General features: G+C 35.6%; 1 protein-coding gene across 2 annotated transcripts in view; it reads left to right on the top strand.

Annotated features, from left to right (window-relative positions):
- LOC136033220 (gephyrin-like) overlaps positions 1-24,140 on the top strand; it is an 87,666-nt gene that overhangs the window by 32,033 nt on the left and 31,493 nt on the right. For both annotated transcript variants that reach the window (XM_065713930.1, XM_065713931.1), the window contains 2 exons: positions 14,454-14,584; positions 20,419-20,572. In XM_065713930.1, coding sequence (XP_065570002.1) covers positions 14,454-14,584; positions 20,419-20,572 — 285 coding nt within the window. The remainder of the gene's footprint in view (positions 1-14,453; positions 14,585-20,418; positions 20,573-24,140) is intronic.

Below are 24,140 nucleotides of genomic sequence, written 5' to 3' on the forward strand. Positions count from 1 at the left end.
CTTGGAAAACGCTTAGAGTTGAGAGATCGGGATGAAACTTGGGATGGCAAGCATAAGCACAAGTTATAGATACGTGATTGACATAATTGGAACGGGTCTGTTCACTTTGGAGGAGCTGTTCACCGGTGTTGATTTGGAAAAATAAAAAAATTGAGGAATTTCTAACTTGAGAACGGGTGACCGGATCTTAATGAAATTTGATATTTAGAAGGAACTCATATCTCAGAGCCTTTATTTCAAATCCCAATCAGATCTGCTGACATTGGGGAGAGTTGGAGGGGGAAACCGGAAATCTTAGAAAACGCTTAGAGTAGAGAAATCGGAATGAAACTTGGTGGGTAGAATAAGCAAATGTCTTAGATACGTGATTAACGTAATCTTACTAGATCCACTCTCTTTGGGGGAGTTAGGGGGTGGGGTTCAGTGCTTTGGCGAGTTTGGTGCTTCTGGACGTGCTAGGACGATGAAAATTGGTAGGCGTGTCCGGGAGCTGCACAAATTGACTTGATAAAGTCGTTTTCCCCAATTAGACCATCTGGGGGGCTGAAGGGAGAGGAAAAAGTAGAAAAAATGAGTTATTTATAACTTATAAGCGGGTTATCGGATCTTAATGACTGTTGATATTTAGAAGGACCTCGTTACTCAGAGCTCTTATTTTAGATCCCGACCGGCATTAAGCCTCCGATTTTCCTTTTAATCAATCTATTTATTCTCAGAATTTTGCTAGAGCTCATACCATATGAGCTCTTGGCTCTTCTGGCCTCGTCACAAGTGCCATATGAGCTCTTACCTCTTGTTAAGTAAGAGAATGATACTTTTACCGTTTTGGAAACGGACAGTAGTCATACTCTTTTTTTTAGTGAAGACCCCATTCATTAGAAGTACATAACCCCAATTCTTTTGGAAATGGTTTAAATTCGGAAAGTTTTTTAATTAATTTTTGTTCATTTTTTGATTGCAAAAAGTTTCAAGTTTTTAAAAAACTCCTTATTTCAAAATTTTTTTTTTCAACATCAAACTTTCATCAAAGTATCAAAACTAGTAACAAAGTAACAATATCAAAGTACCAAAGTATCAAAGTAAAGAAAGGATCAAAGTTAACAAGGTATCAAAGTAACAATAAGCAACTTGTACAACTTACAACCCTTGCACTGTAAATCGAAGTTACCACTTAAATCACTAAATCCAAGTGTTAAAGTACACAAAGCATCAAAGTAACAATAATTGAGTTACGTAACTCAGAGGCATTTCCCCAGGCTGGGGGATCAACCCCGGAAGCGTAGTTATTTGACCTTTGAACTATTTTGAACAAAATGGCTATGTCCAAATTCTGACCGGATGCCTTTTGGGAAATTGGGGCGTGTGGTAGTTGGCCATTGACCATTTATGACTTTTAAAAAGAGCTAGAAGTTTCAATTTCCGATCGAATGAGCGCCCTCCAAAGTTAATACGACCACCCCTTCCACGAAACCTTATGTTCTAAAAAACAACAAAGAGAGGTAAAAGTCAATGAAAAGACATCAAACGAGACTGCAGCCAGTAGAGAGAAAAGATGAAAAATTATAACAACGCGGATATTTCGCCTGTATGCAAACTAGGCGTCCTCAGCACAAGATAAATAAAGATAAAAAGAAAAAAACAATAAACTAAAAACAAATAAAACCACCACCAATATTAATAAATACAATTGTCGCAACTGATCCACGTAGGAAAAGAAGCTATTAGAGTTACTTCAATGAAAACATCAAAGCAAGTTTTTTATCTTTGTTTATCTTGTGCTGAGGACGCCTAGTTTGCATACAGGCGAAATATCCGCGTTGTTTTAGTCTTTCATCTTTTCTCTCTACTGGCCGCAGTCTCGTTTGATGTCTTTTCATTGAGTCCTGCCTCTCTTTGTTGTTTTTTGTCTTCGCTGGCCAGTTCGGCTTAAGAACTTTCCACCTTATATTCTAATAAAGGGCAACTTACGTAAGTTACAATCCTTGCCCCGGGGGCCAGGGAAGATTTATCAACCCCTAAGTTAGTAATATGAATTTTTGACTATTTTGAACAAAATAGCTATTTCAAAATATTTATAAGATGCATTTGGAGAAAAAACGCACAAGAGGGGGGGGGGGTCTTGTTACTTTTTGATCACTTTCGATTTTTAAGAACTTACAACTTACATAAGTTACAATTCTTGTCCCGGGTGCTATGGAGGAGGAGCCTGGAGTTTTTGTCATATGATCTTTGAACTATTTCAAAAAAATATCGGATGGGTTTGAGAAAAATAAGGCATGGAGGGGGGTCTTGTTGCCGTCCGATCTCGCTTGACTCTTAAAAAGTGAACTAGAAATTTTAATTTCCAATCAAATGAGCCCTCTCTGAAGTTTATACGAGCACACCTTTCATAAGAACCATATACGCCCCCACGACATAGCCTACAACGCCCACCCCCTGGGCTGTGGGGAGTTGTGTTGACACCGTATTTTTTGTTCTCTAATTTGTGAACTATTTTAAAAAATGGTTGTCTCAAAATTTGTATTTGATGGGTTTGGGGAAAAAGTGCGGTGGGGGGGGGGGGCTAGTTGCTCTCCGATCTCTTCTGACTCTTAAAAAGTAAGTTAGAACTTTTAATTTCCTACAAAAATGAACGCTCTATGAAGCTTGCATGAGCATCCCTTCCATAAGAACCATATATGCCCCCAGGGCATAACGTAACGCCTATCCTTTGGCCCTGGGGGCTGTATTGACGCCGGAGTTTTTCGTATCTGACCTTTGAACTATCTGTCCCCGAGCCCTGGGGGGGTGTCGACCCAAGAGTTCCCCTTAAATGATCTTCGAACTATTAAAAAAAATTGGCTATCTCATGGGTTTGAAGAAAAAAGGTTGTGTAAGGGGGGGGCTAATTCCCCTCCTATCTCTTTTGAATCTTAAAAAGTGAACTATAACTTTCAATTGCCAATCAAATGAGCCCTCTCTGAAGTTTATACGAGCATCCCCTCCATACAAACCATATATGCCTCCAGGGAATAATTTACAACGACTGCCCCCGGGTCCTGGGGGGTTGTGTCGACACCGAAGTTTTTGTTATATGATCTTTCAAATATTTGTAACAAAATGGCTATCTCATAGCTCTTATCCGATCGGTCTGAGGAAAAAAGGTTGTAGAGGGGGGGGGGCTAGCTTCCCTACGGTCTCTTTTGATTCTTGAAAAGTGAATTATAATTTTTAATATCCAATCAAATAAGCCCTCTCTGAGCTTTATACGAGCATCCCTTCCATAAAAACCATATATGCCCCCAGAGCATAGCTTACGACGCCTGCCCCGGGCCGGGGGGGGGGGTTGTATCGACACCATAGTTTTTGTTATATGATCTTTGAGCTATTTTAACAAAATGGCTGTCTCAAAATTTTATCAGATGTATTTGAGAAAAAAGGGCGTTGGGGGGCTAGTTGCCCTCCAATTACTTTGACTCTTAAAAAGGGCACTAGAACTTCTGATTTCGAATCGAATGAGCCCCTTCCAAAGTTTATATGACGACCCCATGGAAAAAAAGTGCCTCTGTAAAAAAAAGAATCTAAAACGTTGGAGCCGTATGGCCTTTACTATAGTCAACGCTATAGCGTCGCCTCTGACAACACAAGACTTAGGGATCAAACTATATTTTTCGCAGTGCTTGTTGTTTAATACAGGGTCAATCAATTGATTAGCTAAAACTATCTTTGCATAAGATAATATAATATTTATTATTTATTAATGTAATATAATATTTTATATTAAATTATGTAATATTTCATATTATTATATAATATGTTATATAATACGTATCAAACAGTTCGTGGTAACGAACTGTAGTAAGGAGCGACCCGGCTCAATAGTAACCAAAACTCTAAAAAAATGAATTTTGATATCAATAGCTACATCAAAAGAATCGTATTTTAATGCTAATTTTAAATATATAAGTTTCATCAAGTTTAGTCTTACCCATCAAAAGTTACGAGCCTGAGAAAATTTGCCTTATTTAGGAAAATAGGGGAAAACACCCCCTAAAAATCGTAGGATCTTAACGAAAATGACACCATCAGATTCAGCGTATCAGAGAACCCTACTGTAGAAGTTTCAAGCTCCTATCTACAAAAATGTGGAATTTTGTATTTTTTGCCAGAAGACAAATCACGGGTGCGTGTTTATTTGTTTGTTTGTTTGTTTTTTTTCTTTTCCCCAGGGGTCATCGTATCGACCAAGTGGTCCTAGAATGTCGCAAGAGGGCTCATTCTAACGGAAATGAAAAGTTCTAGTGCCCTTTTTAAGTGACCAAGAAATTGGAGGGCATCTAGACCCCCTCCCACGCTCATTTTTTCCCCTAAGTCAACGGATCAGAATTTTGAGATAGCCATTTTGTTCAGCATAGTCGAAAACCATAATAACTATGTCTTTGGGGGTTGCAAGTTACAAACTTTGACCAGTGTTTACATATAGTAATGGTTATTGGGAAGTGTACAAACGTTTTCAGGGGGATTTTATTTTGTTTGGGGGTGGGGCTGAGGAGAGGGGGCTATGCTGGAGGATCTTTCCTTCGAGGAATCTGTCATGGGGGAAGAAAAATTCAATGACAAGGGCGCAGGATTCTCTAGCATTACTATAAGAAAACAATGAAAAATAAACAGGAAAACGTTTTTTCAAATGAAAGGAAGAAGTAGCATTGAAACTTAAAACGAACAGAGATTATTACGCATATGAGGGGTTCTAAAAATACTTTAGCATAAAGAGCGAGGTATTTAGGAGGAGATAAATACCTTGCTCTTTATGCTAAAGTATTTTTAGTAATTTCAACTATTTATTCTACGGCCTTTCTGATTCAGGGGTCATTCTTAAAGAATTGGGACAAAACTTACGATTTTGTGTAAAGAGCGAGGTATTAACGAGGGTACAAACCCCCTCGTATACATAATAAAAATATAAGGTTATGAAAGTTTGTTACGTAAGTTAATTCTTAAGTTACGTATATTTTTTACTAATAAAAACGTTCGTTAAAAATTAAAAGTCCTAGTTGCCTTTTTAAGTAACCGAAAAATTGGAGGGCAACTAGGCCTCCTTCTCCACCCCTTATTTCTCAAAATCGTCTGATCAAAACTAAGAGAAAGCCATTTAGCCAAAAAAAGAATTAATATACAAATTTCATTTTAATAATTTATGTGCGGAGAGCCAAAACCAAACATGCATTAATTCAAAAACGTTCAGAAATTAAATAAAAAAAAACTATTTTTTTTAGCTGAAAGTAAGGAGCGACATTTAAACTTAAAACGAACAGAAATTACTCCGTATATGAAATGAGTTGTCCCCTCCGCAATCCCTCGCTCTTTACGCTAAAGTTTGACTCTTTGCCACAATTCTACTTTTTAAAACAATTAAAAGCTTTAGCGTAAAGAGCGAGGGATTGCGGAGGGGACAACTCATTTCATATACGGAGTAATTTCTGTTCGTTTTAAGTTTTAATGTCGCTCCTTACTTTCAGCTAAAAAAATTAGTTTTTTTTATTTAATTATATAATATGTTATATGTAATAATATGCCGCGTCATCAATTTCTTGATGATATCACCGTGCTCAACACCAAAGCCTACATCTTTTTAGGCATCTTTATAATTTTACAATAATTGAAAATATAGGGCTTTCAATCATTCCTCGGAAACGTTTTTTTTTTTCAGATAGTTTCTTAGGCAGCGCAATAGCGCCGCGTAAGTAAAGAACGATGTTATTACAACATGTTACTTATTCATTCATTTTTTTTGTTTTGTTTTAGACCAGGACACTTCGTATTTAAGGAGTTGTCATAGAAACTTCATAAATGGTTCACTCGATTGGAAATTGGAAGGGCTAGTGTCCCTTATGATAGTCAAAAGTGATTGGAGGGCAACGAACCCCCCTCCCATGCCAAGCATTTCCCCAAACATATCCAATCGAAATTTTGATTTAGCCATTTTGTTCACCGTAGCTGAAAGGTCCGGAAATTATTTATCCCCACAGCCCTCAGGGCAAAAGTTGTAAGTTATGCCCTGGGGGCATATAAGGCATATAAGGTTTTTATATCCGTGGAAACTTCAAAAAGGGATCGTTCAGTTGGAAATTGAGAAGGCTAGTACCCTTTTTAATAGTCGAGAGTGACAGGAGGGCGAATGCCCCCCTCCGACGCCCATCATTTCCCCAAATACTTTCGATCAAAATTCTGATAGTCTTTTTTTTTCAACGCAGTTGAAAGGTTTGGAAATTGTGTCTTTGAGGATGACAAATTCATCATTTGAGGATGAGTCTTTGAGGATGAACACAGCTCTTAGGGCAAGGGTTGCAATTTAGGCCCTTCGGGTATATAGAGCTTTTATAGAAAGCATCGCCGTAGAAACTTCAAAACGGACACATTCTATTGGAAATTGAGGGGACTAGTGCCCTTTGTATTAGTCGAAAGACATCGAAGGGCAAATGCCGTCCTCCTCACGCCCCTCATTTCCTCAAACACTTCTAATCAAAATTTTGCGGTAGCCATTTTGTTCAACCTAGTTGAAAGGTTTGGAAACTATAGCTTTGCAGATGCAAAACCAGCCACAGCCCTCAGGGCAAGGGTTGTAAGTTACACCCTGGGGGTATATAAGAATTTTTTAGAAACCGTCGTCATATATACTTCGGAGGGGGCTCATTGTATTGGTAATAAGAAGCTCTAGTGCCCTTTCTAAGAGTCAAAGTGATCGGTGGGTAGCTACCCTCCCCTCCCACACACGCATACGCGTGTTGTATTGCCCCGATATGCATTTACTAGAAATTTCGAGATTGTCATTTTATTCAAAATAGTCTAAATATCGTATAAATGGGGTTTGGGGTTCAAACAAACCCCCAGAGCGTGGGGGCAAGGATTGTAAATTATGCCCCCGTGGCGTTTAACGTTTATATGCAAGGGATGGTTGTATAAACTTTAGAGGGGGCTCAGTTGGTTGCAAATTAGATATTCTAGTTCCCTTTTAAGAGACAAAAAGGGGTAGAGGGTAGCTAGGCCCCCCCCTCATGGACCACTCCCTTCATCAAACGAATCAGATTAAAATTGTGACATAGAGATTTTGCTCAAAATAGTCCAAAGAACATAAAAAAATGCCTCTAGGGTTAACACAACCCCCAGTGCCCTTGGTATATGGTTGTAAGTCCTGCCCTGGGGGCATAAAGGTTTTATGGAGTGGATGGTCGTATAAATTTCAGATGCAGCTCATTTAGTTTTAAATTGGAACTTATAGTGCCCTTTTTAAGAGTTAACGTGGCTTAAGCAGCCCCTTACACGTTCATCATTTCCCATAACACCTCCAATCAAAAATTTGGGGATAAAAATTTTGTTCATCGTTGTTGAAGGGCCTGGAAATTGTGTCTGTGAGGTAGACACCCCACACCCTATACCTCTCAAGGCAAGGGCTGTAAGTTATGCCCTGGGACATAGAAGCTTCTTATAGAAAGGGCGGTCGTATATTCTTTGAAGGGGACTCGTTGAATTGGTAATCAGAAGTCCTAGTCCTCTTTCTAAGAGTCAAAGTGATCAGAATGCAGCTATCCCCCCTACACAATTATGTCGTGTTTTCCCGAGATGCATCCAATCGCAATTTTCAGAAAGTATTTTATTCAAAATAGTCCAAGGATCATATAGCAAGGCTTTGGAGGTTGGTACAAACCACCAGAACCTGATGGCGAGGGTTGTAAGTTATGCCCCTTTGGCATTTAAGGTTCTTATGGTAGGGATCGTTGTATTAACTTTAGAGGTGGTTTATTTGGTTGGAATTGGGAGATGAAATTGGAAGTTCCAGTTCCATTTAAGAGTCCATTTAAGTTTATAATAGTGATGGAGGTCAACTAGCCCCCCCCCCCAACTTCCCCTCTTTTCATCAAATGTATCTGACTGAAATTGTGCGGTGGCAATTTTGTTTAAAATAGTCCAAACACCATATAACAATGCATCCAGTCTGTACAACCCCCCAGAGCCCTGGGACAAGAGCTTTAAGTTATGCCCTGGGGGCATATAAGGTTTTTATTGAAAGAGTGGTCGTATTAAATTCAGATGGGTCTCATTTGATTTTAACTAGGAAGTTATAGTATCCTTTTTAAGAGTCAAAGTTATTTGAGAGAAATCAGCCCCTCTTCCCTCACGCCCATCATTTTCCAAAACAAACATCCAAACCAAGTTTTGAGACATCAATTTTTTTTCAGCATTGTTTAAAGGTTTAGTAATTATTTGTTTGGGTTTTGTCCGCCCCCCCAGGCCTCAGGGCAAGGGCTGTAAGTTATTTAATTTGATTATTTTCCATATAGTATATGTTATTGAGAAAAGGTGTGCGTGTTTGACTTCTGCTCTCCTAAAATATGAAGGGGATTAAAATTAGTCTTTCACGGAATATTGAAGGGAGTGTTGAAATAAATCATAACATGTTGTCTGTATATGGGTTGTCAAAAGGGTGCATCTCACGAATGACTGAGTATAGTAATTTGGAATTATCAGGAAATGATAAGGGAGATGATCAATTGACCAAAAAGGCAATATTTGCACACTACTCATACTACAACTAGTGCTACTTCTACTGGTACCGCAAGTACTATTGCTGCTACCACTACCATCACTAAAACTACTACTTCTGTAGCGAGTACTACCCAGGCTGAGTATATTGAAAAAATATCTGAGGTAACGATGATAGGAAAAATATTGCTGATATGGGAGTATCAGTAATATGTTTGGAACGGCTTATCAAGAGGAACGTTCAAGGACATCATGAGTGGGATGTTCAGTTGACCCAAAGGTAAAATATACCTGTTGCTGCTGCTATTAGTACGGCTACTATTGCTGTTACTACTAATAATTATACACTATTATTGCTACTACTGTTCCTACTACTACCACTGCTAGTACTGTGATACTTGTACAATTAAGTCTACACGTAGGGAGGTGAAAATTTGATAGAATATTGAGGGAAATTTGACAGAATATTAAATCAAGACGGACTATGCGCATGCAGATTGTTAAAAGGGCGTATCTTTAGAATTGATTTGGGTATTAAGTTGAAACTTTCGGAGAATACTTAAAGGGGAAGATAACTTGACAAAAGTTAATATACGTATATTACTACTAACACTAATACCCACTGCTACTTTTCCTTACTCTAATACTGCTACTAAATTACTTCAACTTCTACTTCAATTGCAACAGCTTTTAAGGCTTAGAGTATTAAGGGGAAAAGAGTTCCAAAAGGGTGTCAAATGCGAAGATCAACAGTATCTCTGGAACGGATTAATGTGTCAAGGTCAAACTTCCGGGGCATCATGAAAGGGATGTTCAACTGACCAAAACGCAATATGCATATGCTACTACCGCTATTAATATTGCTGCTACTACTGCTACTACCACTACTAAACCAACACTAACACTGCAATTACTTTTACTACCACCAAAGCTACTGTAATAATATTACTGTTAAGGTTAAGTCTATGAAGGTAAAATTTGGGAGAATATTGATGGCAAATTCGAACTGATAAAAGACACTATGTACATTTAGACTGTCATAAAAAGCGTATCTTAAGAATTGATCTGTGTCTTAAGTTGGAACTTCAGAGAATACTTAAAGGGAAAGATCAATTGACCAAAAGGCAATACTAGTTCTACAACTACAGTTACTATTGCCCCAACTACTACTTCTATCAGCTACTTGTAGCTGCTTGCAAGGTTAAGAGCAGATCAAGAATATCATTCTGTGACTACTATTACAGCTATACCTAAGGGTATGAATATGAAATTTTTAGAGAATATATCTGAAATTTCTGTTTTACGGATGACAACCTGCCATCCGTATGCAGGTTGTCAAAACTGAATATCAGCAATGCTGTAGGAAGAGTTTTTTGTGTGAAATTAAAACTCACAATGCCTGTTGAACTAACCAAAAGACAATATTCGTATCACACTATTACTTCTTTTCTCCTACAACGGGTACTACTGCTGCTATTATTATTACTGCTACTATTACTGTTATTATTAAAGTTGAGACTACTACTATTAACTCTGCTCCTACTTCTACTACTATAACTACTGGTGTTAGTACTACTACTACTAATAAACCTAAGGGTATTAAGGCAATTTTTTTTGCGATATAGTGACTGTATTGAAAAAAATCGAAACACACTATTCCCACATAGGTTGTCAAGAGAACGAACCAGCAATGCTTCAGGACCGGTTGATGGTATTAAGTTAGGAATTTTATCGTGAGTTGAAGGGGATGTTGAAAAAAGGTGCTATGTGCGCACTGCTGCTTATACTACTGCTATTACAACTATTGCTACTAAAGAAGCTAAGGGTATTAAGGTGAAGCTTTCAAGGAATATTGAGGTGGATGCTGAACTAATCAAAACGAACTATTATCATCTAGATCGTCAATACGATAACAAAGCAATATCACTTTAGTGGCCTATATTAATATGTTAGACCTTTAAGGGTTAGTTGTGAAAGATTTTGAACTTGCTCGAAAACAATATGTGAATACTTTTGATACTACTTCTAGAGATACTTCAACTAATGGCACCAAGGGTATTGCGTTGAAACGTTTATGGGGAGTTTCAATCAAACGAAAAAACTATACGCATGCAAGTATTAAAAGGGCATATAAGCAATATCATAGGCAGCTCTGCTCTATCATTGATAATTTAAAGGAGCTAATTTGATTGGAAATTCAAAGTTCTAGTACCCTTTTTAAGAGTCAAAAGTGATTGGAGAGCAATCAGCCCTCCTCTTTAGCTCGTAATTTTCCAAACACTTCCAATCAAAATTTAAGATAGTCATTTTGTTCAGCATAGCTGAACGGTCTTGTAACTGTATCTCTACGGCTATTGCGTTCGTCAACCCCCCAACAATTTTGCAGTTTGACCATTATGTTTAAAAGTAAATGTTATCTTAAGATTCAATAAAAAAGCACTTTGTGTGTGATTGTCAATAAGAAATCTCAGCAGTATCCCAAGAACAACTGAGGATATTATGTTCAAATTTTTGGGCTACGTCTATTACAACTTCTGCTCTTAAAATTTAGCTAAATCAAAACAGTGTAAGTGTATCCGTCCTGATAAAGAGCATAGATAGATTTTTTTTGTGAATGGTGTCAAGTTTTATTTTTCACTCAATTAGAGGTCAAGAGGTATAAAACTTAATTAAACACTATTTATGTCCAGATTTTTAAAAGAGTGTATGTTGTTAAAAATTGTTAAAACGTTTTCTATGGCAAACAAATAGCAGGCCAAACTATAAATTCTTAACAAAAAACCAAAAAGATTTAAACTATTATTTTCTTTTCCCCTGAAAAGTCTATATCAATGTAAAACAAACAGAAATTAATTAAAAAAAACTTTTTCCACAAAAGAAGTTTTTCAAAGAAAAGTAAAGAATTCCAATAAACCAAAATTGAACAAAAATGAAATAATTTACCAAGCCTAAAACTACCACAAATCAGCATTGATTTATAAATGAAACCCATGACGAACATAATTACAATAAATAACCAAGTCAAACTCAAAACGAGCAGAAATTAACATGAGTAGCACTCCTCCTATGCCTTCCCAAGGCCAGAACATAATTTGCACTTTACTGAAAAAAAAAATTAAATGTGTTCACTATCATAACTTTAATAATCAAATATTATTAATATTTTATGTAATTCTTTTGTATTTTTTCTTCTTTCCACCGTATTCGTGGACGACAGGATTTTTTCTTGGCCATAGATTGATGGTAAAAAGAAAAATCTTTGGTAATCTACCATCCTTCGTGCTTAAACCTTACCTAACCATTGTAACCTTTCTTAAGGTATAGCAAAAGAAATAGAGATCAAACTATGTTTTTTGCAGAGCTTGTTGTTTATTCATGAGTTAGTCAAATGAGTTGCTATAGCTATTTTGTCATAAGAAAATATAATATTCATTATCTATTAATGTATTCTTATTTTATATATATATATATATATATAATATATATATATATATATATATATATATATATATATATATATATATATATATATATATTTATATATATATATATATATATATATATATATATATATATATATGTATATATATATTATATATATATATATATATATATATATATATATATATATATATATATATATATATATATATATATATATATACTAGCTGTTGGGGTGGCGCTTCGCGCCACCCCAACACCTAGTTGGTGGGGGCGCTTCGCGCCCCCCCCAAGCCCTCCCGCGCGCGTAAGTCGTTACGCGCCATATTAGTTACGCGCCATTGTAGTTGTGTCCCTATGTCCCACCTGTGAATATAGATATATATATATATATATATATATATATATATATATATATATATGTTTTTAACTACGTAAAACTTGCGAATATACAACATTCTTTGCTGTCCCATTGTCTGTGCATATAAATAGATTTTCAGGTTTACCGACTCTTGAACATGCAACATATAATGGTCCATGGGAAAACAATCCGTATTCAGATCTATACCTCATGATTCTAATGATTGCCCTTGAGCTTTGTTGATGGTGATTGCTAATCGACCATTCCCTGAGTCGCCATCGTCATTTATATATCCCCCTGTGCACCCCGGCGTCCCCTTTGTAGTTATGTCCCTGTGTCCCGGTCGTCATTTATATTCCCTGTGTCCGGGCGTCATTTATATTCCTTGTGTCCCGGTGTCCCGGTCGTCATTTATATCCCCCTGTGCCCCCCGGCGTCCCCATTGTAGTTGTGTCCCTGTGTCTCGGTCGTCATTTATATTCCCTGTGTCCCGGTCGTCATTTGTATCCCGGTGTCCGGTCTGTATATACATTCGTTTTTTAGTTTTGTTTTTCTCCTTTATTTTTTTCCTTTTTTCTTTTTTTTCTTTTTTAGTTTATTTAGATTTTTAGATTTTTTAGTTTTTTTATTAGTTTTTAGTTTTTTTGTAGTTTTTTACCATTTTTTTAGTTTTTTTAGTTTTTTTTTTACTTATGTCCTGGTCGTCATTTATACTCCCTGTGTCCCGGTCGTCATTTGTGTCTCGGTGCTTTGTTGATTGCTAATTTATATTATATTTATATTTATATTTTTTATATTTATTAATATTTTTTTAGTTTTCTTTTTCTCTTATTTTTCAGTTTTTTCCTTTTTTTTAGTTTTTTCTTTTTATTAATATTTTTTTAGTTTTCTTTTTCTCTTATTTTTCAGTTTTTTCCTTTTTTTTAGTTTTTTCTTTTTTAGTTTTTAGTTTTTTTTGTTTTTTACCTTTTTTTAGTTTTTTTTTATTTTTTTTAGTTTTTTAGCTTTTTTAGTTTTTTTTATTAGTTTTTAGTTTTTTTTTTTAGTTTTTGCCTTTTTTTAGTTTTTTCAGTTTTTTTTAGTTTTTAGTTTTTTACCTTTTTTTAGTTTTTTTTTAGTTTTTTAGCTTTTTTAGTTTTTTTTCTTTTTAGTTTTTTTTGTAGTTTTTACCTTTTTTAGTTTTTTTCTTCTTTTGTATTAGTGTGAAATAATTCAGACGTCATATGCGGACAAACACGACGTCACTCGACAGACAGACAGACAGACATAACCCACAAACAACTTATTTTTATATATATTTATTCATATTTTTTTAGTTTTCTTTTTCTCTTTTATTTTTCAGTTTTTTCCTTTTTTTTAGTTTTTTTCTTTTTTAGTTTTTAGTTTTTTTTTAGTTTTTTACCTTTTTTTAGTTTTTTTTTAGTTTTTTTAGTTTATTAGCTTTTTTAGTTTTTTTATTAGTTTTTATTTTTTTGTAGTTTTTGCCTTTTTTTATTTTTTTCAGTTTTTTTTTAGTTATTAGATTTTTACCTTTTTTTAGTTTTTTTTGTAGTTTTTACCTTTTTTAGTTTTTTTCTTCTTTTGTATTAGTGTGAAATAATTCAGACGTCATATGCGGACAAACATGACGTCACCTGATCCACGATCCACAGATCCACAGACAACTTATTTTTATATATATAGATATATATATGTATATATATATATATATATATATATATATATATATATATATATATATATATATATATATATATATATATATGTATATATATGTATATATATATATATATATATATATATATATATTTATATATATATATTTATATATATATATATATATATATATATATATATATATATATATATATATATATATATATATATATATATATATATATATATATATATTATATATATATATATATATATATATATATATATATATATATATATATATATATATATATATATATATATATATATATATATACATTTGCGAAATGTTACGAAGGTAACATTTACGAAATGTTTCTTTGTTTTCTATGTTTTTGTTTTATTCGTGTTACTCCAATTTTGTCTTTATAGTAGGTTATAAATAAGTTTTATTATATCTTTTTTTGCCTTTTAGGTGGAGCTTGATCCGGAATTGGTTGCAAGGCGTCATAGGGAATCTCCTTATCCTATGATCGCGGTTGAAGAGGCACAGGGAAAGGTTCTTGAGCATTGTCTAAGCTTGGGTGATGTAGTAAAACCCCTTCAGTAAGAACCTTTATTTATTTATTTGTTTTCTAATAAGAGAATAAGAATGAATGTATATAAAAGAATTATAATTGTTGATAATATGTTAATCTTGAGAATGAAAACCATGACTACAGAATCATTATTTTATGCTTCCTAAGATGTACGATATTTGAACTTATTTTTCTCTGGAACAAGGGTGTCAACACGGAGAGGGGCACGGGAACAATAGCCTCCCAGCATTCGAGAAATATTTTTTTTGTTAGTTCGATTTAAAAATAAAAAGTAAAAAAATTGCCCCCCCTCCTTTGGATTTGGTAACAAGCCTTCATTGTATCAGCACTAAAAAAAAATCAAAGAAATCGTTACCCCCCTAACCCCTCATTTTTCGTGAGTTGGTGCAGGAATGAAGTTTGACAAAGATTATAAATAATACTTGTAATAATACTCTATTTCCTAGAAAATGCTGTATTTGAATTAATATCTCTCTATAAAAAGAATGTAATCGGGGAGAGGTGGGAATTGTCTCCAAAAACTTGGAGAAATCCTTTTTTGGAATTTTCACTGAAAAAAAAAATGCAGGCCCTGGATTTTGAAAATGCCTTTTTGCATCTTCATTTAAAAAAAATGGAAAAAAATCGCTGTCTCCTCCCTCATTTCTGTGAGTTGGTGCCATTGCTCTGGAATTATGTAATTGGCTCTTATCAGCCACAAAGGAACAACCTGTCTACATTCTGAGCTTGATCATGATATGGATCGCATAATAGAGCTGGAGGTACTGTAAAGCACTGGATTTGGACCCTTTAGAGGTTGACCACCACCTTTGCCATGGATAAATATAAGGAAATTGCACTATGAGTTTATACAGATGGTAATTATCTTATTGCCAAGACTAGTGGCATGCAAACAGATATTAGGTTGTACCTCAAATATTGCCATTCAAAAAAAAAGAATGATAAGTGAGTAATGTCAATTGCATGCTTCAATTTTCGTCGTAAGCTTTTGGTCCGGCAGTGATGTCCGCTGCTCAACCATACTGGGGAAGAAAATTCTATTCCAATCACTACTCAGGAAACTTGAGCCATTAATACTGATTTGTGTAAAGTGTGCCAAGGGCCTTGACCAAAGATGAGTCTGCCAGCTAGCAGACTTATCTAGACTAGATTAGTCTAGATGATTTAGAAAAAACTTGAGTCAATAATAATGATTTGTCCCAACTCTGCCAAGGATCTTGACCAAAGATGAGTCTGCCAGCTAGCAGGCTTATCTAGACTGGCCTATTCTAGATGACTTAGAAAAAACTTGAGTCAATAATAATGATTTTTTCCAACTCTGCCAAGGCTCTTGACCAAAGATGAGTCTTCCAGCTAGCAGACTTATCTAGACTAGATTAGTCTAGATAACTTAGAAAAAACTTGAGTCAATAATAATGATATGTGCCAACTCTGCCAAGGCTCTTGACCAAAGATGAGTCTGCCAGCTAGCAGACTTATCTAGACTAGATTAGTCTAGATGACTTAGAAAAAACTTGAGTCAATAATAATGATTTGTGCCAACTCTGCCAAGACCCTTGACCAAAGATGACTCTGCCAGCTAGCAGGCTCATCTAGTCTGGACTAGTCTAGATGACTTAGAAAAAACTTGAGTCAATAATAATGATTTGTTCCAACTCTGCCAAGGCTCTTGACCAAAGATGAGTCTGCCAGCTAGCAGACTTATCTAGACTGGACTAGTCTAGATAACTTAGAAAAAACTTGAGTCAATAATAATGATTTGTGCCAACTCTGCCAAGGCTCTTGACCAAAGATGAGTCTGCCAGCTAGCAGACTTATCTAGACTAGATTAGTCTAGATAACTTAGAAAAAACTTGAGTCAATAATAATGATTTGTGCCAACTCTGCCAAGGCTCTTGACTAAAGATGAGTGTGCCAGCTAGCAGACTTATCTAGACTAGATTAGTCTAGATGACTTAGAAAAAACTTGAGTCAATAATAATGATTTGTGCCAACTCTGCCAAGGCTGTTGACCAAAGATGAGTCTTCCAGCTAGCAGACTTATCTAGACTGGACTAGTCTAGATGACTTAGAAAAAACTTGAGTCAATAATAATGATTTGTGCCAACTCTGCCAAGGCTGTTGACCAAAGATGAGTTTGCCAGCTAGGAGGCTCATCTAGACTGGACTAGTTTAGATGACTTAAAAAAAACTTGAGTCAATAATCATGATTTGTGCCAACTCTGCCAAGGCTGTTGATTAAAGATGATTCTGCCAGCTAGCATGCTTATCTAGACTAGACTAGTCTAGATGACTTAGAAAAAACTTGAGTCAATAATAATGATTTGTGCCAATTCTGCCAAGACCCTTGACCAAAGATGACTCTGCCAGCTAGCAGGCTCATCTAGTCTTGACTAGTCTAGATGACTTAGAAAAAACTTGAGTCAATAATAATGATTTGTTCCAACTCTGCCAAGGCTCTTGACCAAAGATGAGTCTGCCAGCTAGCAGACTTATCTAGACTGGCCTATTCTAGATGACTTAGAAAAAACTTGAGTCAATAATAATGATTTGTGCCAACTCTGCCAAGGCTCTTGACCAAAGATGAGTCTGCCAGCTAGCAGACTTATCTAGACTAGATTAGTCTAGATAACTTAGAAAAAACTTGAGTCAATAATAATGATATGTGCCAACTCTGCCAAGGCTCTTGACCAAAGATGAGTCTGCCAGCTAGCAGACTTATCTAGACTAGATTAGTCTAGATGACTTAGAAAAAACTTGAGTCAATAATAATGATTTGTGCCAACTCTGCCAAGGCTGTTGACCAAAGATGAGTCTTCCAGCTAGCAGACTTATCTAGACTGGACTAGTCTAGATGACTTAGAAAAAACTTGAGTCAATAATAATGATTTGTGCCAACTCTGCCAAGGCTGTTGATTAAAGATGAGTTTGCCAGCTAGGAGGCTCATCTAGACTGGACTAGTTTAGATGACTTAAAAAAAACTTGAGTCAATAATAATGATTTGTGCCAACTCTGCCAAGGCTGTTGACCAAATATGAGTCTGCCAGCTAGCAGACTTATCTAGAATAGATTAGTCTAGATAACTTAGAAAAAACTTGAGTCAATAATAATGATTTGTGCCAACTCTGCCAAGGCTGTTGACCAAAGATGAGTCTGCCAGCTAGCAGACTTATCTAGATTAGATTAGTCTAGATGACTTAGAAAAAACTTGAGTCAATAATAATGATTTGTGCCAACTCTGCCAAGGCTGTTGATTAAAGATGAGTTTGCCAGCTAGGAGGCTCATCTAGACTGGACTAGTTTAGATGACTTAAAAAAAACTTGAGTCAATAATAATGATTTGTGCCAACTCTGCCAAGGCTGTTGACCAAATATGAGTCTGCCAGCTAGCAGACTTATCTAGAATAGATTAGTCTAGATAACTTAGAAAAAACTTGAGTCAATAATAATGATTTGTGCCAACTCTGCCAAGGCTGTTGACCAAAGATGAGTCTGCCAGCTAGCAGACTTATCTAGATTAGATTAGTCTAGATGACTTAGAAAAAACTTGAGTCAATAATAATGATTTGTGCCAACTCTGCCAAGGCTGTTGACCAAAGATGAGTCTGCCAGCTAGCAGACTTATCTAGATTAGATTAGTCTAGATGACTTAGAAAAAACTTGAGTCAATAATAATGATTTGTGCCAACTCTGCCAAGGCTGTTGACCAAAGATGAGTCTGCCAGCTAGCAGACTTATCTAGACTAGATTAGTCTAGATAACTTAGAAAAAACTTGAGTCAATAATAATGATTTGTGCCAACTCTGCCAAGGCTCTTGACCAAAGATGAGTCTGCCAGCTAGCAGACTTATCTAGATTAGATTAGTCTAGATGACTTAGAAAAAACTTGAGTCAATAATAATGATTTGTGCCAACTCTGCCAAGGCTGTTGATTAAAGATGATTCTGCCAGCTAGCATGCTTATCTAGACTAGACTAGTCTAGATGACTTAGAAAAAACTTGAGTCAGTAATAATGATTTGTGCCAACTCTGCCAAGGCTGTTGATTAAAGATGATTCTGCCAGCTAGCATGCTTATCTAGACTAGACTAGTCTAGATGACTTAGAAAAAACTTGAGTCAGTAATAATGATTTGTGCCAACTCTGCCAAGGCTGTTGATTAAAGATGATTCTGCCAGCTAGCATGCTTATCTAGACTAGACTAGTCTAGATGACTTAGAAAAAACTTGAGTCAATAATAATGATTTGTGCCAACTCTGCCAAGGCTGTTGATTAAAGATGATTCTGCCAGCTAGCATGCTTATCTAGACTAGACTAGTCTAGATGACTTAGAAAAAACTTGAGTCAGTAATAATGATTTGTGCCAACTCTGCCAAGGCTGTTGATTAAAGATGATTCTGCCAGCTAGCATGCTTATCTAGACTAGACTAGTCTAGATGACTTAGAAAAAACTTGAGTCAATAATAATGATTTGTGCCAACTCTGCCAAGGCTGTTGATTAAAGATGATTCTGCCAGCTAGCATGCTTATCTAGACTAGACTAGTCTAGATGACTTAGAAAAAACTTGAGTCAGTAATAATGATTTGTGCCAACTCTGCCAAGGCTGTTGATTAAAGATGATTCTGCCAGCTAGCATGCTTATCTAGACTAGACTAGTCTAGATGACTTAGAAAAAACTTGAGTCAGTAATAATGATTTGTGCCAACTCTGCCAAGGCTGTTGATTAAAGATGATTCTGCCAGCTAGCATGCTTATCTAGACTAGACTAGTCTAGATGACTTAGAAAAAACTTGAGTCAATAATAATGATTTGTGCCAACTCTGCCAAGGCTCTTGACCAAAGATGAGTCTGCCAGCTAGCAGACTTATCTAGACTGGCCTAGTCTAGATGACTTAGAAAAAACTTGAGTCAGTAATAATGATTTGTGCCAACTCTGCCAAGGCTCTTGATCAAAGATGAGTCTGCCAGCTAGCATGCTCATCTAGACTAGACTAGTCTAGATGACTTAGAAAAAACTTGTGTTAGTAATAATGATTTGTGCAAAATTCGCCAAGGGTCTTGAACAAAGATGAGTCTGCCATCTAAAAGATCCATCTAGACTAGCTAGCATCTTGCTAAATCTGTTAATAGAAAGACTGATTTATTTATTAAAAGTAATTGTTCGGATAAAAAAGAAGAAAGCATACACAACATGTTGGCATTTAAATACAATCTCACCAAGTTATATTATAATAAGATTTTAAAAAGTTATTATTTCCCCAACAAAATAGTGAAGACATGCACAGCTTACCCTTAGAGGGAGGGAGAAGATTATAATATTCCATTTTGAGGATTGATGAAAGGTAAAGATCGATCCAAGCTAGTAAAATTTGCACTTCAATCATCACTGATTTTCCAGAACTTGCCAACTTTGAAGCAGATTTGAGTGGCTTGCAAGTAAGAAGTAAGGCTACTTTTTGACTTATGTACTGTCTTTTGATCACACAAAAAAAAATTGTTGAACAACTATTAAGACACTTGAGGAGTTGGTAGATTTGTTCATTTTCTAGCTATTTTATTGAGAATGAGGCTATTAGGGCTGAGTTAGTATGCAAAAATGGGCTTGTTAATTCCTATTGTACGCTTTTTGTAAAAGTAGTTCATTTATATCAGCCTCAAAATAAAGCGGAATCATCAGATTTTAAAATCACCGACTTTAAAATCAATTATCTGTAATATCTGTAATAATCATGGCCTGAAAAATAGAATTTTCGTCACAACAAGTAAAACAACTACATAATTTATCGCTTTTATTGTCCGTTTTTTGAATGGTAGTAATAAGTATTTAATATTATTTTAAGATTCGCTTTGGGACAAGTTCTTGCGGAAGATGTTTATGCCAGCGATCCTTTGCCCCCATTTCCTGCGTCAGTGAAAGATGGCTACGCTGTAATAGCTTCGGATGGTATAGGGAAGCGTCTTGTTATATCTGAAGCCTCCATCTGTGGATCGAAGGTGAGTCGTCTGATTGCAATAGAAGAAATAGGAACTAGCAGACCAGGATCATTTTTTCCTTTTTTAATTTGCAAACGAAAAATTTTACTCGATAAGACTGGAAAGAAGCACTGTTTTCTCTTGGCATTTTAAGTGTGTACACGTGCAAGCAGTAAACTGGTATTTTCGCAAAAGAGGTGGCGCTTTTTTGGCAAATATTTTAAATTTCCAACTGTGGACGCTAAAAGATAAAAATTTTGTTGTTCCAAGCTATCAAGCAGTATATTAAGTAAAATTTGATGAACTTGACACTCTGTAAGTATTTTCGCAATTCTAGAAGTGAAAGTATTCAGTTTTATTGAGTCAAACTCCTGAACTTAAATAAGCTACAGTAAAAACATGCTCATATTGAGCGCTGATCCAGAAAAAAAATGTCTAGATCAGAAGCTGGTAGAAAATGCCCTTGTAACAAATACATACGGCTATTCTTAGCTTGAAAAATTAAATAAAAAATAGCTTTTTCGAGTGAAAGTAAGGAGCAACATTAAAACTTAAAGGAACAGAAATTATTACGTATAGGAGTGGGTTTTGCCCCCTAGTCAACAAGTCGCTCTTTATGCTAAAGTTCGAATTTTTGTTCCAATTCTTTAAGAATGACCCCTGATTCACAAAAGCCGTTTAGTTAGAATAAATAGCTCTTTTGAAAGTACAAAAAAAACTTTATCGTAAAGCACAAGGTGTTGACTAGGGGGTTCAACCCCCCTCAAATACGTAATAATTTCCGTTCGTTTTATGTTTTAATATTGGTCCTCACTTTCAGTTGTAAAAACCTTTTTTTATTTAATATCTGATCGTTTTTGAATAATCCCGGAAAATCCAATGCCACCTTCATAGATATGTCGCTTCCCCCCATGTAAAATTTCTCCATGGAATTATTTTCCCACGTAACCCTCGACCCCCCCCCCCCATCAGAAAAATTCCCCTGAAAACCTCCGTATACTTCCTATTAACCAATACTATATGTAAACAATGGGTAAAGCTCATAACTTGCAGCCCTTCCCCCGGGGACTGTGGGGGATTAAGTCATCCTCAAAGACATAATTATTAGATTCTTTGACTGTGCTGAACAAAATGGCTATCTGAAAATTTTGATCGGGTGACTTTAAGAAAAAATGAGCGTGGGAGGGGGACTAGCTGCCCTCCAATATTTTGGTCACTTTGAAAGGGCACTAGAACTTTTAATCTCCGTTCGAATGAGCCCCCTCACGATATTCTAGCACCACTGGGTCGATACAATCACCCCTGAAATTTTTGGTCACTTTGAAAGGGCACTAGAACTTTTAATCTCAGTTCGAATGAGCCCCCTCGCGGTATTCTTAGCACCACTGGGTTAATACGATCACCCCTGAAAAAAAAAAAAAAAAAAAAAAAAAAAAAAAAAAAAAAAAAAAAAACTCATCGGTGATCTTTCTTCTGGCAAAAAATACAACATTCTATATTTTTGCAGATAGGAGCTTGAAACCTCTACAGTAAGGTTCTCTGATATGCTGAATCGGATTGTGCGATTTTCACTAAGGCATAAGTAGAAGTAGCTTCTCAGAAGCCGGTGATTTAATGTGTTAATAACAACAGTCATGGATCTCGTATAAAACCATTCCTTTAAAGGTAGTAGCTGGTTTTCCGCCGCAACCGTCATTTATGGCAATTTCCGATTAACACCGATTGTAATTGGTGTATTGGGTAACCGATTAATTTTACCATCCGGTAAATTATACCGTATGTCTTAATACCTAACGCTATGCAGCTTGTGGATTTTTTTTTCAAGAATGCTATAAGGTTGAATACTTCTTAATACTGATTAACCAATAATTACTATTGGTTGAATACTTTTGTAATTTATTCATTTAAATAAATGCAATAGGAGTTATGGAACATGACCCCCCCCCCAGAAAAAAAACGAAAGATAGACAAAAAATATAAACTTCGTCATTGGAAGTATATTAACCAATCTTAATGTTTATAAGAAAAGTGTTAATATAGTTTGACTTACATTTGATTTTATTTTGAAACTTAGCCTCCTCCATCTGAAATAATGGGCCTACAGTCTTAAAGAGGTAGGAGAGAGGGCACTAAGAATTTGGAGTGGAGCCCAGTTTTGGCTCTTGATTCCCCCAGCTTTTGCTAATTAAATCTGTCATGATTGCCACGGCATCATAAGCTCCATTTGTAAGATAGAATCACACGCTCTTGGACAATCAAAATATCGAGTAATCAACTGATAAGGTTTCGACTCACAAAACCGCATTTGGGCAGTTGTCATATCCTCGTAGTATAGCATGAATCGATTTTAGTGGGTTGAAAAAAAAATCTTTTACTGCTGCAAAAGTTTTAAGATGGACCTACCACCCCCCCTCCCCCTATCCCTCCTGCAGAATGCTTGCTGGGAAAAAAGTTCCGGTAAATTTTGTATTGTGCTGCTAGTCTAAATCTTGAAAATATACTGGAGCTTCATGATCTAACAGATTAACGCTCTGGGAATCTTTAGGAATTTTACACAGAGAGTTTACCGGAGAACTTAGTAATTCCTGCGAATTTCTGGTAAAAAACGAGAAAATTTCGAGAAACTTCTGACATGATATAATGATTGTGTCGACTTAAGTTCTCAACTTACAAAAAAAAGAAATCTTAAAACAGCCCAATAAATGGTCTTTATTCAGAAATCCTCTTAAACCCAATACTAGCAAGGAGAATGCTGTAAAATAAAGTACTTTTTGAGCCCCTACAATTGTCTGTGGGGTATGTAAAGTTAAAGCAGTGACTACACTTGCCTGCAAATCTTATATGGTTAATAGAGTTTGATAGAGGCTATATAGAGGTTATATGAGGTTAATAGAGGTTAATAGGCTTATAGAGCTTTGTTATGGACAGAAGATGTTTATTGCCTGACAAGTGGGAGGTACTGGCGCCTAGAACTGTCATCAAATCTGTAACAAGTCCCGGACTCTGAAAAAAAAAACAACAGTGGTTTCAATTGACGATATATAGGGGGGAGGGCAAAGCATATTTTTCAGAATCTAGGGGGGGGGGAGTGATTGTATTTTTTTCAATTTTTCATTGGAAATACTGAAAGGTATTTTCAATGAAAATGCCCTCCAAAAAGGTATTTTCAAAGCCTAGAGATGGAGGGCCCAAAAAATTTTCCATGCCCCCTGTTTCTTCGCCCAATTGACGCCGCTGGAAGAGGTTACAGCCATCATTACTTTAAGGACTGAACTAAAGGTCTTATGCGCGCATTCTGCACTTTTAGGTAAACAGATCAGTTTCGCCTGTTGTCATAATAATTCGTGAAAATATAAAACATAAACTATAACACAAATACAATTATAAATATAAATTATAAAATATAAATATAATCTAAAGAAGAAAATAAAATAAATTTAAAAAAAAAAAAAAAAAATCAAATGTCTTGGTAACTGGTGACCTTTTTAAATATGCATTCTACGCTTTTAACGGTAAATAATTGAAAATTCCTGCCTCAGCAATTGCTGGTCATATTTAACATTTTCGTACTTGTGAGATAACCATCAGC

This window comes from Artemia franciscana, chromosome 11, assembly GCF_032884065.1.
Source record: "Artemia franciscana chromosome 11, ASM3288406v1, whole genome shotgun sequence".
Lineage (NCBI taxonomy): Eukaryota > Metazoa > Arthropoda > Branchiopoda > Anostraca > Artemiidae > Artemia > Artemia franciscana.